The sequence below is a fragment of the Staurois parvus genome, unplaced genomic scaffold (assembly GCF_062004578.1).
Source record: "Staurois parvus isolate SC_StPar_1 unplaced genomic scaffold, SC_StPar_1.0 ptg000045l, whole genome shotgun sequence".
In the NCBI taxonomy this organism is placed as follows: Eukaryota; Metazoa; Chordata; class Amphibia; order Anura; family Ranidae; genus Staurois; species Staurois parvus.
The window spans coordinates 2880028-2896088 of record NW_028317841.1 but is presented as its reverse complement, the minus strand read 5'-3'; the positions used below and the strand labels follow the sequence as shown (position 1 = coordinate 2896088).

Below are 16061 nucleotides of genomic sequence, written 5' to 3'. Positions count from 1 at the left end.
TATTTTGCTGCTGATTTTTTTTCTTGTTTACTTTCTATTTGTTTACTACTAATATTTTAATATATTTTCTGTTTTAGTTCATTTGTTCCTTAACTTATTTTAGTGAAGCATTTCAAAAAGTGCAAAATTAAAAAAAATATATGTTTTATTTGTAAATAACTTTGCTATGCTTTGTAGTGGAAACATATTTCTACACTAAATTATGTACTTATTGACAGGAACACTTCTGCTTAGAAAACTGCTATAGCACATTTTTTTGTTTAGTTACATCTTTTGTCCATAGAATAAATCAAAAAATAAAATTTTCAACATTTTAAAGAAAATGTTGGCAAGAGAATGCCCGGTTTGTACTGAAAAAACAATATATGTATTACTTTATATGTATTCAAATAAGTTGGTGCAGCGCTAAATGATAATACATATTAGTAAACATACTGCCATGCAATTTCAAATAAATGTGGATAGGTGGTATCACCTTAAGGTGATTAATCGTGATATATTTAGTTCAAAATAATCGTGTGGATCAAACAGAGATCACAATTCCAAAGTGTGGGGACGTCCTGATCCGGGAGTGACAACAGGTGCAAGCCAAACGAATGGATAAAAAATGCACTCACCAGATGTGCGTTTAAAATGCACAATAATAAATCCTGTGTCATCAGGTTATAGAAAGGTCATCAGATCTCGGGTCAGGTTACCATACGAATCACCATCCCAGCTCCACAGAAAAGGTCACCAGAAACCGCTACCAGGTATCACCATCAGGGTCATCTATCCTCCAAATGGGCACTGTGAATGATGACACTCACACAGAGTGCCCAATGAGAGACCACATAGTGTGATATTGCTTAAGGTACCTTTTTATTCAAGGATAATGGGTGCAATGGTAAAAACAGATTTTCAAAAAGTTCCAAAAGTTACTGACCATGTATTCAGGGTATGCTGTGGCTGGCTATATTCTGCAGTGAAAAAAACGATTTGAAGCGCCCGCCATCTTGCCGGCTATCGGCGCATGTGCAGATCATCGGCGCCATCTTGCCGACCCACGGCGCATGCGCGGATCGTCGGCGCCATTTTGCCGTGGATCCTACATGTGATCCCTTAGTTGGAAAACAGTCTCCCCTGATGCGGTGCAGCCATTTTATCGGCAGTAATACAAAAACCTCTGAGAGAAAACACAGTTCTTTATCACGAACTATGCATTATAGTGGGAAGAGAGACTCCATACAAAATATCTATCATTAGAGATGGGAGCCTTTATAGAACCATGTAGATCATAAGGTATTTATTAATAATCCCCTATGGGCACAAATAATGTGCAAAGCCCACCCTATTTACACATAAATACCAATATATATTATGTGTAATTAGATAAATATATCAATATGTAAATTTATAAATAAGTCCACATCTGATTTCTTCCCCTTAAAAATAATAAGCATAAATAAAAATAGAAATATAAATAGCACAATTAATGTAATACATATAAATATAAATATAATACAGATACATGGTCAGATAAAAATTATGCACATAAAACTGAAATACAAGGTCAGGAGATAAAACATCAACATAAAATTACAACAGGTTAAGATGCATCAAATAAAAATACATCAGATAAAAATACAAATACACAATCCGGATTAAAACCACAAAAATCATATGATAAACAATAAATAGTAAAACAATGAGCCAATTAAAAGCAATGACGAGGAATACACAATATTAACAGCAAATGTAACTAATTAGATACAGTGGTGTCATATAGATTAGACAATCATTAGTCCTGATTAAAATATATGAATCTCAATACATATGTATATGGAAGAAAGAATAAAAACTAACTATGTGCCCTATTCATCCTAGCTATTATCCAGAAAGCAATTTAGATCAAAGTCTATGTTCAATCCTCTGGGGTGTAGGGAGCCTAGTTCGTAGATCCATCTCGATTCGAGCTGTGACACTGCTCGTTTTTTATTTGTTCCTCGCCAGTGGGCATTGATAATGCCTATGCCCATAAATCTGAGAGACGATGGATCTTTGTTATGATGGACCTTGTAATGATGCGACAAAGAATGTTCCCTATACTCCTTTTTTATGTTATTGACATGCTCCTTTAATCTGTCCCTGAGGCGTCTAGTAGTGCGTCCAACATATTGAAAGTTGCAAGGGCATTGGAGCAAGTACACTACGAATCTGCTCGTACAAGTAATAAAATCCTCAATAATATGATGTTTACCTCTTGTTGTAGATACAAAATGATTACTTTTATTCGTATATTTACTACATCGGCAGATGACACATTTTTTGCATGGGTAAAAACCTTTTAGGTTAGTGATCATAGATATGCTTTTAGGAGGATCTACTATATTGGGGGCAATTTTATTCTTGAGTGATGTCGCTTTCCGGAAAATAATTTCCGGTTTCTCTGGTAATATAGTACTCAGAATTGGATCAGTCATCAAAATCTTCCAGTTATTAATAATAATACTGGCTATCTTTTTATATTGTGTGGAATAGTTAGTAATGAAAGGGCATATCCGCTTTTGTTTTTGTGTAGAACTGTTATTCAACAACAAATCTCTGTCAGATTTACCTATGATGTCAATGGTATGGTTCAGGGTGGATTCATCATACCCTTTTTCAACAAACTTCTCTTTGATGATTACTGCTTGCTTATAGTATGCATCTACATTGGTACAGTTGCGTTTGATTCTGGAAAACTGCCCCTTTGGAATATTGCGTAACCAAACAGGGTGGTGGCAGCTGTCTGTTGAAATGTAACCATTTCTGTCTGTTGGTTTAAAGTAAGTTTCCGTCTCTATTTTACCATTGTGATTCATTAATACCAAATCTAGGAAATTGACACTAACATGACTGTATTCAAACGTGAGCGTAATGTTTGAAGAATTAAAATTCAAAGTGGTGAAAAAGTTTAATAATGCTTGTTCTTCACCGTTCCAAATGAGGAGGATGTCATCTATATATCTACGATAAAAAGAGAGTTCCGGCCACTCTCTCGCATAGATGACATCCTCCTCCCACCTGGCCATAAAGAGGTTCGCCAGGCTGGGGGCAAATTTTACCCCCATGGCTACGCCCTTTTTTTGGAGATAAAATTTATGGCCAAACCAGAAATAATTCCTCGTCATTGCGAAGTCTAGTAAAGTTAAAATGAAATCCCTCTGTGAATCTGACATATGATTAAAATTATTTAAGAAAAATTCAACAGCCTCCATCCCATCTCAATGTTTTATATTCGTGTACAGAGATGCCACATCCGCTGTGACAAGAAAAGTACACTCATTTGTGGTAATATTACTAATGTCCTGGAGTACTTGCTTTGTGTCCTTTAGGTAGGCAGGGGTGTTTACAACAAGAGGCTGTAAAAAATGGTCAATATACTCGCCTACTCGTGAACATAAAGACCCAATGCCACTAATTATAGGCCTACCTGGGGGATTACAGGGGTCCTTATGAATTTTTGGTAATATATACATGACTGGGAGTCTAGGTGCCGACGGACAGAGATAAAGTTTTTCTTTCTTACTTATAATCCCGTCTGTATATCCTTTATTAATAATGGATATAAGCTCTTTTTTATATCCTCTGAGTGGATTATTTGATAAAGATGTATATGTTTCTTTATCACCCAAAATATTATATACCTCCTTCGTATAGTCTGATTTGTTTAGCACTACCACTCCACCCCCTTTGTCCGCTGGACGTATTACCAAGTCCTTTTTCTCCAATAGCGATTCAACAGCCTTTTTAATGGGATCTTGTTTATTTATTGGTTTAATTTTCATTTTTTCAAGATCCTTGAACACTGTATCCCTAAAAGCATTGATATAGGAATTGTTTTGGGGAGGAGGGTTAAATAATGATGCATTTCTTAAGTTAGAATTGCCACAACTGATATTATTTGCAGTCAGTGGGGTCTTCTTATTGTGGAAGTACTTTTTCAATGCTAATTGTCTAATGTACTTCCTAACATCAATATATGTTTGGAATTTGTTTAGGGATTTCCTTGGGGCAAATTTTAGGCCCTTATTTAAGAGTTTCAATTCCTGGTCAGACAGGGATATGTTGCTTAAATTAAAAATACCTACATCTTGCGTTTTGTGGGGTTTGTTGACCCTTTTGCCTCCCCTTTTCCCCCATCCACGGCACTTCTTTTGCGTGCCTGATTTCCCCCTAAAAAATTATTCGATGTGGGTTGATTATTTCTTTGTTCACTATACTCATTCTGGTGGTATGATGTTCCTCCAGAAAAGTTAGCATTGTTATAGTGTGGTGGGGGTCTAGGGCCCATGTTACCTCCGTTATGATAGGGTGGTCTGCCCCTTGAATATCCAGGTGAGGAGTACTGGGGTCTTGAGTCATAGCCCTGTTGATATTGGGCTGGTCTGTATTGTGATTGGCCCTGATAATGTTTATTTTGATATTGGTTATTTTGATATTGGTCCCTTGGATGCCAATTGAAATTGCGCATACCAACATCCTCATTCCTTATCATGTTCAAAGGTTCATATTTATTATTAATAGGTATATTGAATACTTGATTTGTATCTGATCTTAAGGGTGTCCTGGGTTGATCAGAGGATTGTGTTCTATGCTTTGTATGATTTTTGTGTTTGCCCACTGTTCTTTTAGGTTTAGGGGTCTGATAATTGTTCAATCCCCAGAGGATTGAACATAGACTTTGATCTAAATTGCTTTCTGGATAATAGCTAGGATGAATAGGGCACATAGTTAGTTTTATTCTTTCTTCCATATACATATGTATTGAGATTCATATATTTTAATCAGGACTAATGATTATCTAATCTATATGACACCACTGTATCTAATTAGTTACATTTGGTGTTAATATTGTGTATTCCTCGTCATTGCTTTTAATTGGCTCACTGTTTTACTATTTATTGTTTATCATATGATTTTTGTGGTTTTAATCCGGATTGTGTATTTGTATTTTTATCTGATGTATTTTTATTTGATGCATCTTAACCTGTTGTAATTTTATGTTGATGTTTTATCTCCTGACCTTGTATTTCAGTTTTATGTGCATAATTTTTATCTGACCATGTATCTGTATTATATTTATATTTATATGTATTACATTAATTGTGCTATTTATATTTCTATTTTTATTTATGCTTATTATTTTTAAGGGGAAGAAATCAGATGTGGACTTATTTATAAATTTACATATTGATATATTTATCTAATTACACATAATATATATTGGTATTTATGTGTAAATAGGGTGGGCTTTGCACATTATTTGTGCCCATAGGGGATTATTAATAAATACCTTATGATCTACATGGTTCTATAAAGGCTCCCATCTCTAATGATAGATATTTTGTATGGAGTCTCTCTTCCCACTATAATGCATAGTTTGTGATAAAGAACTGTGTTTTCTCTCAGAGGTTTTTGTATTACTGCCGATAAAATGGCTGCACCGCATCAGGGGAGACTGTTTTCCAACTAAGGGATCACATGTAGGATCCACGGCAAAATGGCGCCGACGATCCGCGCATGCGCCGTGGGTCGGCAAGATGGCGCCGATGATCTGCGCATGCGCCGATAGCCGGCAAGATGGCGGGCGCTTCAAATCGTTTTTTTCACTGCAGAATATAAATAGCACTAGCATAGGTGCCCAGGCTGTAAGCCCTTATCCCTATGACTATGTGCAACGCACGAAACGCGTCAGGGGGGCAACAGCAACTGGACATCCAGCCACAGCATACCCTGAATACATGGTCAGTAACTTTTGGAACTTTTTGAAAATCTGTTTTTACCATTGCACCCATTATCCTTGAATAAAAAGGTACCTTAAGCAATATCACACTATGTGGTCTCTCATTGGGCACTCTGTGTGAGTGTCATCATTCACAGTGCCCATTTGGAGGATAGATGTCCCTGATGGTGATACCTGGTAGCGGTTTCTGGTGACCTTTTCTGTTGAGCTGGGATGGTGATTCGTATGGTAACCTGACCCGAGATCTGATGACCTTTCTATAACCTGATGACGCAGGATTTATTATTGTACATTTTAAACGCACATCTGGTGAGTGCGTTTTTTATCCATTCGTTTGGCTTGCACCTGTTGTCACTCCCGGATCAGGACGTCCACACACTTTGGAATTGTGATCTCTGTTTGATCCACACGATTATTTTGAACTAAATATATCACGCTTAATCACCTTAAGGTGATACCACCTATCCACATTTATTTGAAATTGCATGGCAGTATGTTTACTAATATGTATTATCATTTAGCGCTGCACCAACTTATTTGAATACATATATACTATTGGAGGTTTTTTTTGGTTGCCTTTCGGTGTATCAGCTGCTTATTTATTTGAATACATATACATACATGTTTGTATGTATGTGTGTATATACGTATTTACATATATACAGTCATGGCCGAAATTGTTGGCACCCTTGATATTTTTCCTGAAAATCAAGTATTTCACACAAAAAAGGTATTGCATTAACACATGTTTTGCTATACACATGTTTATTCCCTTTGTATGTATTGGAACAAATATAAAACAGAGGCAGAAAAGCAAATATGACATAATGTCACACAAAACCCCAAAAATGGGCTGGACAAAAGTATTGGCACCCTTAACTTAATATTTGGTTGCACACCCTTTGGAAAACATAACTGAAATCAGTCGCTTCCTATAACCATCAATAAGCTTCTGACACCTCTCACCCGGAATTTTGGACCACTCTTCCTTTGCAAACAGCTCCAGGTCTCTCTTATTGGAAGGACACCTTTTCCCAACAGCAATTTTAAGATCTCTCCACAGGTGTTCAATGGGATTTAGATCTGGGCTCATTGCTGGCCACTTCAGAACTCTCCAGCGCTTCTTTGCCATCCATTTCTGAGTGCTTTTTGACGTATGTTTGGGGTCATTGTCCTGCTGGAAGACCCAGGATCTTGGACGCAAACCCAGCTTTCTGACACTGGGCCCTACAGTGCGACCCAAAATCCTTTGGTAATCCTCAGCGTTCATGATGCCTTGCACACAGTCAAGGCACCCAGTGCCAGAGGCAGCAAAACAACCCCAAAACATCATTGAACCTCCACCATATTTTACCGTAGGTACTGTGTTTTGTTCTTTGTAGGCCTCATTCCGTTTTCGGTAAACAGTAGAATGATGTGCTTTACCGAAAAGCTCTATCTTGGTCTCATCTGTCCACAAGACGTTTTCCCAGAAGGCTTTTGGCTTACTCAAGTACATTTTGGCAAACTGTAGTCTTGCTTTTTTATGTCTCTGTGTCAGCAGTGGGGTCCTCCTGGGTCTCCTGCCATAGCGTTTCATTTCATTTAAATGTCGACGGATAGTTCGCGCTGACACTGATGCTCCCTGAGCCTGCAGGACAGCTTGAATGTCTTTGGAACATGTTTGGGGCTGCTTATCCACCATCCGGACTATTCTGCGTTGCAATCTTTCATCAATTTTCCTCATCCGTCCACGACCAGGGAGATTAGCTACAGTGCCATGGGTTGCAAACTTCTTGATAATGTTGCGCACTGTGGACAAAGGCAAATCTAGTTCTCTGGAGATGGACTTGTAACCTTGAGATTGTTGATATTTTGCCACAATTTTGGTTCTCAGGTCCTCAGACAGTTCTCGTCTCCTCTTTCTGTTGTCCATGCTTAGTGTGGCACAGACAGACACACAATGCAAAGGTTAAGTGAACGTCTCTCCTTTTTATCTGCTTTCAGGTGTGATTTCTATATTGCCCACACCTGTTACTTGCCCCAGGTGAGTTTACAGGAGCATCACATGCTTGTAACATTCTTATTTATCCGCAGTTGTGAAAGGGTGCCAATACTTTTGTCCAGCCCATTTTTGGAGGTTTGTGTGACATTATGTCGAATTTGCTTTCTTTCCTCCCTTTTTTTGTTTTGTCCCAATACACACAAAGGGAATAAACATGTGTATAGCAAAACATGTGTTAATGCAATACGTTTCGTGAGAAATACATGATTTCCTGGAGAAATATCAAGGGTGCCAACAATTTCGGCCATGACTGTATATATATATACTCTTTGTTGTTCTTTTTGGTAGCGCTCACTAAAATTTCTTCTATTGCATATGTATTACTTTGTTATGTTAAAGTGGTAGTAAACTGCTTCTTATCCTTTAATTTGGCTTACCTGTAGGTACAGTGAATATCTACTAAATGTGTATCGTTTAGGAGATATTTACATGTGTAGTAGCCAGCAATGTCACTGGTGCATGCGCATTGTGCTCTCAATGGATGGTATGCTGTCCATTTAGAGAGCCGTGCTGCGGCCGTTACTCCCACATGCTAAGCCATTCAAATGGCCAGAGCCCACATACCCAGGTGATGGTGGGTTCCCTGTGAGCAGTAAAAGTGCACTGCAAGAAGGATCAATTTCTTAGGTAAGTCTCTCATAATGTGCTAGTATGCGTTGCATGCTAGCATATGATAACATGAACCTGTGAGGGGACCAGTTTGTTTTTTTTGTTTTTTTTATTGCGGTTTACTACCACTTTAAGTAGTATGTAAAAGCTAGTACAAAATCAATAGGGCCATAGCTGATATGTACAAATTCCTTTGGTCAATAAAAGATGTAGAGGTGCGAAAACTAAACATGTTAAACAAATTGCATTAAATGGTGTCTTTATATGTTCTAAGTGTTTAATTTTAGAGTGTAATATATTCTTGATTTTGCAGCTGTCCTGCTGTTGCTCTCTTCACCTCTTGTGCTATTCTGGCCTATGATACATCTCAGACACCAGAAATTCTTCAACTGGCTCAGGATGTCATTTCATAGGTGTATCACTTGTTTTCTTTTTTGCTTAGCCATTGCCATAGTTTTGGTATGTTTCAGCTTTATAAAGCATGTTTCCACATCTGTTTATGTGTCCTAGCTATCAATGCAAAGCCAACAGTGTGATGTGGACAGGCCTCTTTCACTCATTGCCCTGTTTAAATGTTTTTTTTTCTGTTCTCATAGCTCCAAAATATTGTATGGCAGCAGCACTATTAACAATACTCACCATTTCAGCTTACTAAAAGGGACAGGAGCTCCCAAATAGCAGGAGCCTTTCTAAATAGGCTGGCCATTTTCCCATCATATCCTTGCAGATGTTATCAATACACCCTACCATCTTCTTCCCATACAACCAGGGAGGAGACAGGTTAATATTGACACTTGTTCGGCCCTTCTTTTGTAAATGATGATGTAGCAGGGTTGTTCATTATTCTAAAGATCTACAAAGAAGTTTAAGGCATGCTGTAGATGGCAATTGTATGTTTTGGTTTTAGAGCTTTCATCAGTTTGACAAAAGTAGATTCGCAGGGTTTTTTTGAGCTTTGTTTCTCCTGCATTGCTGGATTACCAAGCCTCCATTAGGATGGAGGAGAGAAAGCGAGGTCCGAGGTAATAGCAGATTGTAGTTTGCTCCACCTGAATTGGTGAGGGAGTTTCAGGGAAGCCATGATGGCTAACCACAATCTGCCATGATCCGCCATTCAGGAGGATGAAACACAAGAGTAAGATGACTTACATCAACATTGGCCCAACGTCTATGCTTAGATTGGCAGCTGATAGGCTTGAACAGGTTATTAACTCTAGCCCAATTCTGCCTAGTGCCCCCTTCCAGTTCAGACTGTTACAATCTGAGGGGGGACAAAAATGTTATATACAGTGAGAGAGGACTGTTGATCAAGTTTAATTATAAGCAGTGGCAATAAGCAATCCAACATATCATAGACTTGTTCCAACCTACCAACCCAAGAAACCAGCAGCAACACACTACATAAAAACTCTACTTATATGTTTTTTGTTATATCACATCACCACCCAGTACCACCTTCTCGAGCTAAAGACAAAGAACGTAATTTTCCAAAGAAATAAAGGGGGGAGTAAATAATTAAGGATGTTAAATTCAAGTGCTAAATTAAAGTTTTGGTTTTTTTTACAAAAGTATGCAGATGTATGCACAGCTATGCAAAACAAGAAGGCAAAGTAATTTCCCATTGTTTTCATTTTCATAAACTCAAGACATCTGGACCAAAAGGATTAGCTGATTTTAACTCAGCATGTGCAATCAGTACTTGCCAAATAATGCAATGAGATGGTTTTATTTTTCCTACATTCTGTCTCATTTTGTACCAGATGCCAGCATGGAAATCATTAAAGCAGACCTAGCCTCAGAGATACTTTTTCACTTTGAGTGCAATCAATCCTAATTAGTTCATTTGTAACTGTAACACTTACAGGTATGCATTACCTCTCAAAGTGATTCACAGTACTCCCCTGAATGTGATTTATCTTCCTTTCTTCACAGAGGGTCAGCACTGTACAGGTATTATCCAGGGCTGGAATCAACATTTTGGACAAAGGGCAGTCATACTAAGAGTTTGCTCCATGGATGATATAACCATGTAAACCAGTGCATACACAGCAGTTTTTATGATATTGATGGCGAACATATGTTGTGTCACACTGCTCCTGCTCCTGTACTCCTGCTTCTTACCATGAGGCTTTCCAAAAAATTGCAATTTACTCTGAGTGATCACTATTGGAGGCAAGAATGAGGAAATGCTTTTCCCTGACCATAGCAATATACTCCTCTTAGGGCTAAGCAAACTGGAGCTCAGTGACTGCTTTTTTAATTTGGTGATGACTTGTAGTCAGCTTTAAAAATTACCAGCATTTTAAACAGCCTGTTAACCAAACAATAAGACACCAACCAGAAAGATGAAGTACTGTTTATATTGAGTTGATGTTTTTAATTTGCTCTTACTGTGTGCCCAGAAAAAAACTGTATTATGAATATTACATTATATCATTTGAAAGAAAAACACTGAAAAAGGACAATTTTTGCCATTTGCCATGCAAATAAATTACCTGCAATAATAGGTGCCCAGATTGATCTATGTTCCTTTAAAAGGACACAGCCATTCGTATTCCAGCTGCTTTCTATAGCGCTAAGCTAGAATGCAATCCTTAAATCTTGTGTCTATCTTGTGAATTTGTAACCACCTGCATGACCTAACCCTTCTAGCATGCCTCCTACCCTCAACTTGTCTTTGTTAATGAACACATCCCCTGCTCAACGCCTTCACTTAAGATGCTCAACTTTTGCTATCCCTAGCAACAAACTTGTCTACCTAAAAACTAAATGCCAGTCCTTAGCTCACCTTCACTGGGAAAAAGCCTCCCAGAGTATATCAAGCATGCTTGATATACTCACTGTGGAACCTAAGGGGTTAATCCTGTGCATTGTGTAAAAAGGCTGTTTGATCCTGACTTCTCTGTTCCTCTTCTTGTTCAAATATCCACAACTTATCTCCTGATAAGACAGACTGAACCATAGCCATTCTGCACATGCTTGGGTTGCTGTGTATTCCTAGAGAGGTTTTTTCTTTCTTGGGAGAGTGCATGTGATCAGCACAGGGCCAATCAGCACTGGCCAGATAGAGGTCAAGGGTTCTGCATCCTCTTAGAGCAGAAGGAAAACGCCTCCTACAAGCATTAACCAGTGCTCTGCTGGATACTGATAGAAGTCACAAGATTGCTCTAACTGCTGATAAGAAAAGGTATTTAGAAGTTTATATTTACTAAAATAATTGTATTTCCATGTTCTGTGTACTGTGGGAGACCAAATATAGAGAATGCAGGGTCCTGGGTTTAGTAACACTTTAAGGACAGATAATATGGCATTTGTGATTCTGGTGCTTAAGTCATGGGGACACCTGAGAACCAACAACTCACATAAAGTGTCCTCCAACTGTGGTTGTAAAAAGGTGATGCATGCAGCACCTGTGGCAACTCAACCCCAACAGAGACCCCATCCTTACATTTCCATTCTCCCTTCTCAATTTACACAAAATAAATAAATACATTCATGCAGGCTAATGCAAAATTAAGTTATTTTCATTAAGTGCTAATTCTTCAGTGCAGAATCCGTTTTGTGCTGTTCTGACTTTGGAAGAGTTAATTTGGATTTGGTTGGCAAGGGTACTACACTTAAGAATAAGAATTATTCCTTGTTGAATAAGGCAGAAAAACACAGTATAGAACCAGTTTCCTATCTAATTACTGTTGTTATGTTTGTTACAGGACCCAGTTAACTGAATGAGAAATTATGATCGCAAATGAAAAATACAGCAGAGGATTATAATGATCTGGGCTTTGATAGGGTTGTGTTTATTTATTTGAAATACATTTTACTGGAAAAAGACAATTGAGAATTAATTGGTTTAAATAGGACTACACATACCCTTGTTATTTTAGGCACAAGGTCCATCATGGCTACCTTAAAATATATCAAAACAGCAACATAAAAATTAAGTAAAGGTAGTAAAATTACTAAAACAGAATCACATTAGTGCCTTCAAGTATTCAGAGTGCAAACAGAACTGTTATACCAATAGCTGTAGTAATCTAATTTCAGCTTTCTTCAATTTAAGGAAGTGAAGTCGATGAGTTATGGTCTGTATCAGTTTGCTATAGGTTACACATGCTTCATTGTGTGCAAAGGGCATTCCATAAATCTAATAGCTGAGCACATAATAAAATTACTAATCCAGATGTTTGTAATTAAATGTGTATTACTTAGCTATGCTAAACTGGTTTTACAAATGGTCAACTAAATTACAGATAACCTATATTAAAGCATTACAATTTGCATATCGTATATATGTAGGTCTTCAATTATAATGTCCTTGAACCACTGGATAATCTGTGAGTGGATTTGGTTGAATATTGGCATAAATATGCTCTTCCCCCATGTTGTCAGACTGAAGGAAAGAAAAAAAAACATGATTACAACCAAACATCAAACACTTAAAGTCGGCACTTTTTTTCTCAGATAATGGATACTCACATCCTCCCTGCCAACTCCACCAGCCCTACCCCTTACCCAGGGGAGAGAACTGAAGCAGCTCGTACAGCATGCCATAACCAAGTAGTAGGCATGGTCATAGCTCAGAACTGCAAATCATACCATGTTCAAAAATGCATAACACACTGCTGAGTAAATGGTGCAGAAGTGCATATCACACAGGGCACAGGACTAAGAATTGGGTGTATGGGCCAGTGTATAGTCAAAAATCACCTTCCCCCAATTCCCAAGTACAGAGCACTCATACTAAAAGCTCTGCTTATAGTGAACACTTGCTTTGCCCATGCATAGTAAAGTAAAAGATTAACTTATCATTTTCATGGTCAAACTGAGCAGCTGGAGAGTGAAATCTGCCAGCCAGCTGATCGAAAAAAACACTATCTATGTGTGGCCAGCCTTACTGTGGAGGCAGTTGTCATCAACACGGGACTACCGCCACAGCTGTTGCTATACCTGATGTTAATCCTTTCAAGTTCAAATCCTCTCCTGTGCCAGGCAGAAAGGAAATATTACATGAATAGGATACAATGGAAAAAAGATTTACACTTACGTATACAGTATCTTGAAGTGCATTTCCACTTCTGCAGACAAATTGGGATAACACTTTATACTTGTTATATGTTCTAATTCACATAGCAAAACTTTTTGGCCCTACTTCTCTTTGGGTAACAGGAGTGCACTTTGTTCTGCACCAATATTCATGCCAGCAGTGGGCTAAAGGTCGCATTTGGCTAATGTCACTCAGCCGGTCCAGACTCTAGAGGGATCGCAACTTTAATGTCAGGATCCACCCAGATTCCAGACCAGCAGTTTAGTTAAATTGTACTACATTATTTAAGCATTTCTCTAGAATTTCCAAACTCATTATAAACTCCTGGAGTAAAAAATCTAATAACATATTATTTATGGTATTAAGGTTTGAATATGAACTACAGACACATCTTTATAAATAAAACCATAAACAAACAAAAATATAGTGCAACTTTAAAATATAAAAAACCCAAAAAACTGTAAACTGTATTGTATGTAATGCCATTACACATATTATCTGAATATACTGTATTGCCAACATTAAATAATACGAAAAAAAAAAGAAGAAAAGCCTTTTTCTTAATTATTTTTCTTTCAGCAGCCTATTCGATGCCCCTACATAATCTTATGCAGTAGTGCAGTCTTAATTTTGACATCAAATTTCAAATTAGTTTTAGTCCTAGTCTTTTGACTAAAATGCTGTGTAGAGTTTAGTTGTATTTTAGTTTTTTTACTAAAATGCCATTTTAGTTTTAGTCGTATTTTAGTAATCTGAATTGTTTTAACTTTAGTCATATTTTAATTAACTATTGAACTAAGCCCTCATTGTAAATTATAATCTTTGGCAAACAACAAATCTATACTGGACGAGGGTGTATTGCCCTACACACCATTTGGCCAATTGATGAATCTAAAATATATAACCTTTATTCAAATATATAAAAAATGTATGCTCAGCTGTAATTAATGCCTATTGGAATGGAATGGAATGTACTGCACACAACAATATGACTGGATACCATTGCAATTATTTACCTTACATCCAAATGGTTAATAACACCAGACCAAATGAAATACCATACCGTTTTAGATGAAGTGACGGCATACAAAGAGGCACTGTAGTTTGATCATAAGCCTATCAGCTTGAATATATAATCTCTGTTAAGAAAATGGAGTAACCCCATGGACAAAACTAATTAGATAGTATAATCTATCTTGCTACAGATATGTAATATGGGTGCACTCATCCACGGGCTTAAATGTCAGCCACTCATGGATAAGCCCATACGTCACTATATCCACTCAAAAATACTTTACTGTCTTGAGAAATGCAAATGATGCACTGTGAAACGCAGTACAGACCTCTCCAAAAAAGGGAGGAGAGGAGTGAATACCATGTGCATTCAAAAAGTGCTCCCAAAGAAAGACCCAAAGAAAAAAATAAACTCTACATGTTTCGCTCCAGAAAACAGAGCTTCGCCAGGAGTATAAAGAATTAATATAGGTCACACAGTGGCTGGAAGTTGTGCTCAGCTGCACATTGTGGCAAAATTATTAACCTATTGGATGTAAGGTAAATAATTGCAATGGTATCCAGTCATATTGTTCTGCGCAGTACATTCCACTCCAATAGGCATTAATTACAGCTGAGCATACATTTTTTTTTTATATATTTGAATAAAGGTTATATATTTTATATTCATCAATTGGCTAGATGGTGCGCAGGGAAACACACCCTAGTCCAGTATAGATTTAGTCATATTTTAACCAACTAAAATAGTGTTAATTTAGTCGACAAAAATATTTTCATGGATTAAATTAATATTGGTTTGCTGACAGAGAAGAAAAAATTTAGTAAAGGCCTCATTATCTGATAGTGCTTCTTTATTTCAGATGGCTGCATTACAAGACCGGCTTAATAAAAAAAGAAGTCTATTCATAGGTAAGACAGATATCATAATGTGTTCTTCAAATGTGTATGTTTGACATTTATTACATACAACATCACATTTATACTGATACATAGTGAAAACGCCAATAAGTTCCTCACCTGCTGGAAATTATATACTGGACAAAATGTGGTTGTTGCAGGGTTAACCTCTTGTTTTTTATGCCTCCATTTCCTGAAACAAGAAAAAACGACATTTTGTTTTGAACAAACAACTTTTTTTTTCCTTATTTTGAGCCATTTTTGCGTTTTTTGCACACATTTAAAAAAATAATTTTAGACTTGAAGAAATTCTCCAAAACATTATATATTTTCTAAAAACAAACATCATGGAGCATAAAATAGTGGTAGTTCCAATTTTAGATGTCACACAATATTACCGCATAGATCTATTAAATGCAAAATGTCAGTAAAAAATAAACTAAAGTGATTTTAGGGCACATAAACAAGATAAATTACCCAATTTTTTCATAAAATATAAAAGATGAGGTTCCACAAGGTAGTTAGATACCAAACATGTCAAAACTTAAATTTACATGCACCCTTGAAATAGAGACAAACTTCATTCCCCTATTTTCCATTTTCTATAGGCAACGCTTTAAAAGCCCTATATAGGTCATCAATGTAGCGTTACAGAGGACAACTGGTGCTAGAAATATTGCTCTCAC

At 37.1% G+C, this 16061-nt stretch overlaps 2 protein-coding genes across 2 annotated transcripts in view; one reads left to right on the top strand and one right to left on the bottom strand.

Moving 5' to 3' along the window:
* The window catches only part of DOK6 (docking protein 6), a 723957-nt gene that overhangs the window by 696750 nt on the left and 11146 nt on the right, over window positions 1-16061 (top strand). The window contains exon 9 of the mRNA XM_089664054.1: window positions 15339-15387. Within this exon, the coding sequence (XP_089520180.1) occupies window positions 15339-15387 (49 nt within the window). The remainder of the gene's footprint in view (window positions 1-15338; window positions 15388-16061) is intronic.
* Window positions 12186-16061, bottom strand: part of CD226 (CD226 molecule) — a 67320-nt gene continuing 63444 nt past the window's right edge. The window contains exons 4-5 of the mRNA XM_089664071.1: window positions 15496-15568; window positions 12186-12810 (exon numbers count right to left, since the gene is read on the bottom strand). Coding sequence (XP_089520197.1) covers window positions 12721-12810; window positions 15496-15568 — 163 coding nt within the window. The 3' untranslated portion in view covers window positions 12186-12720. The remainder of the gene's footprint in view (window positions 12811-15495; window positions 15569-16061) is intronic.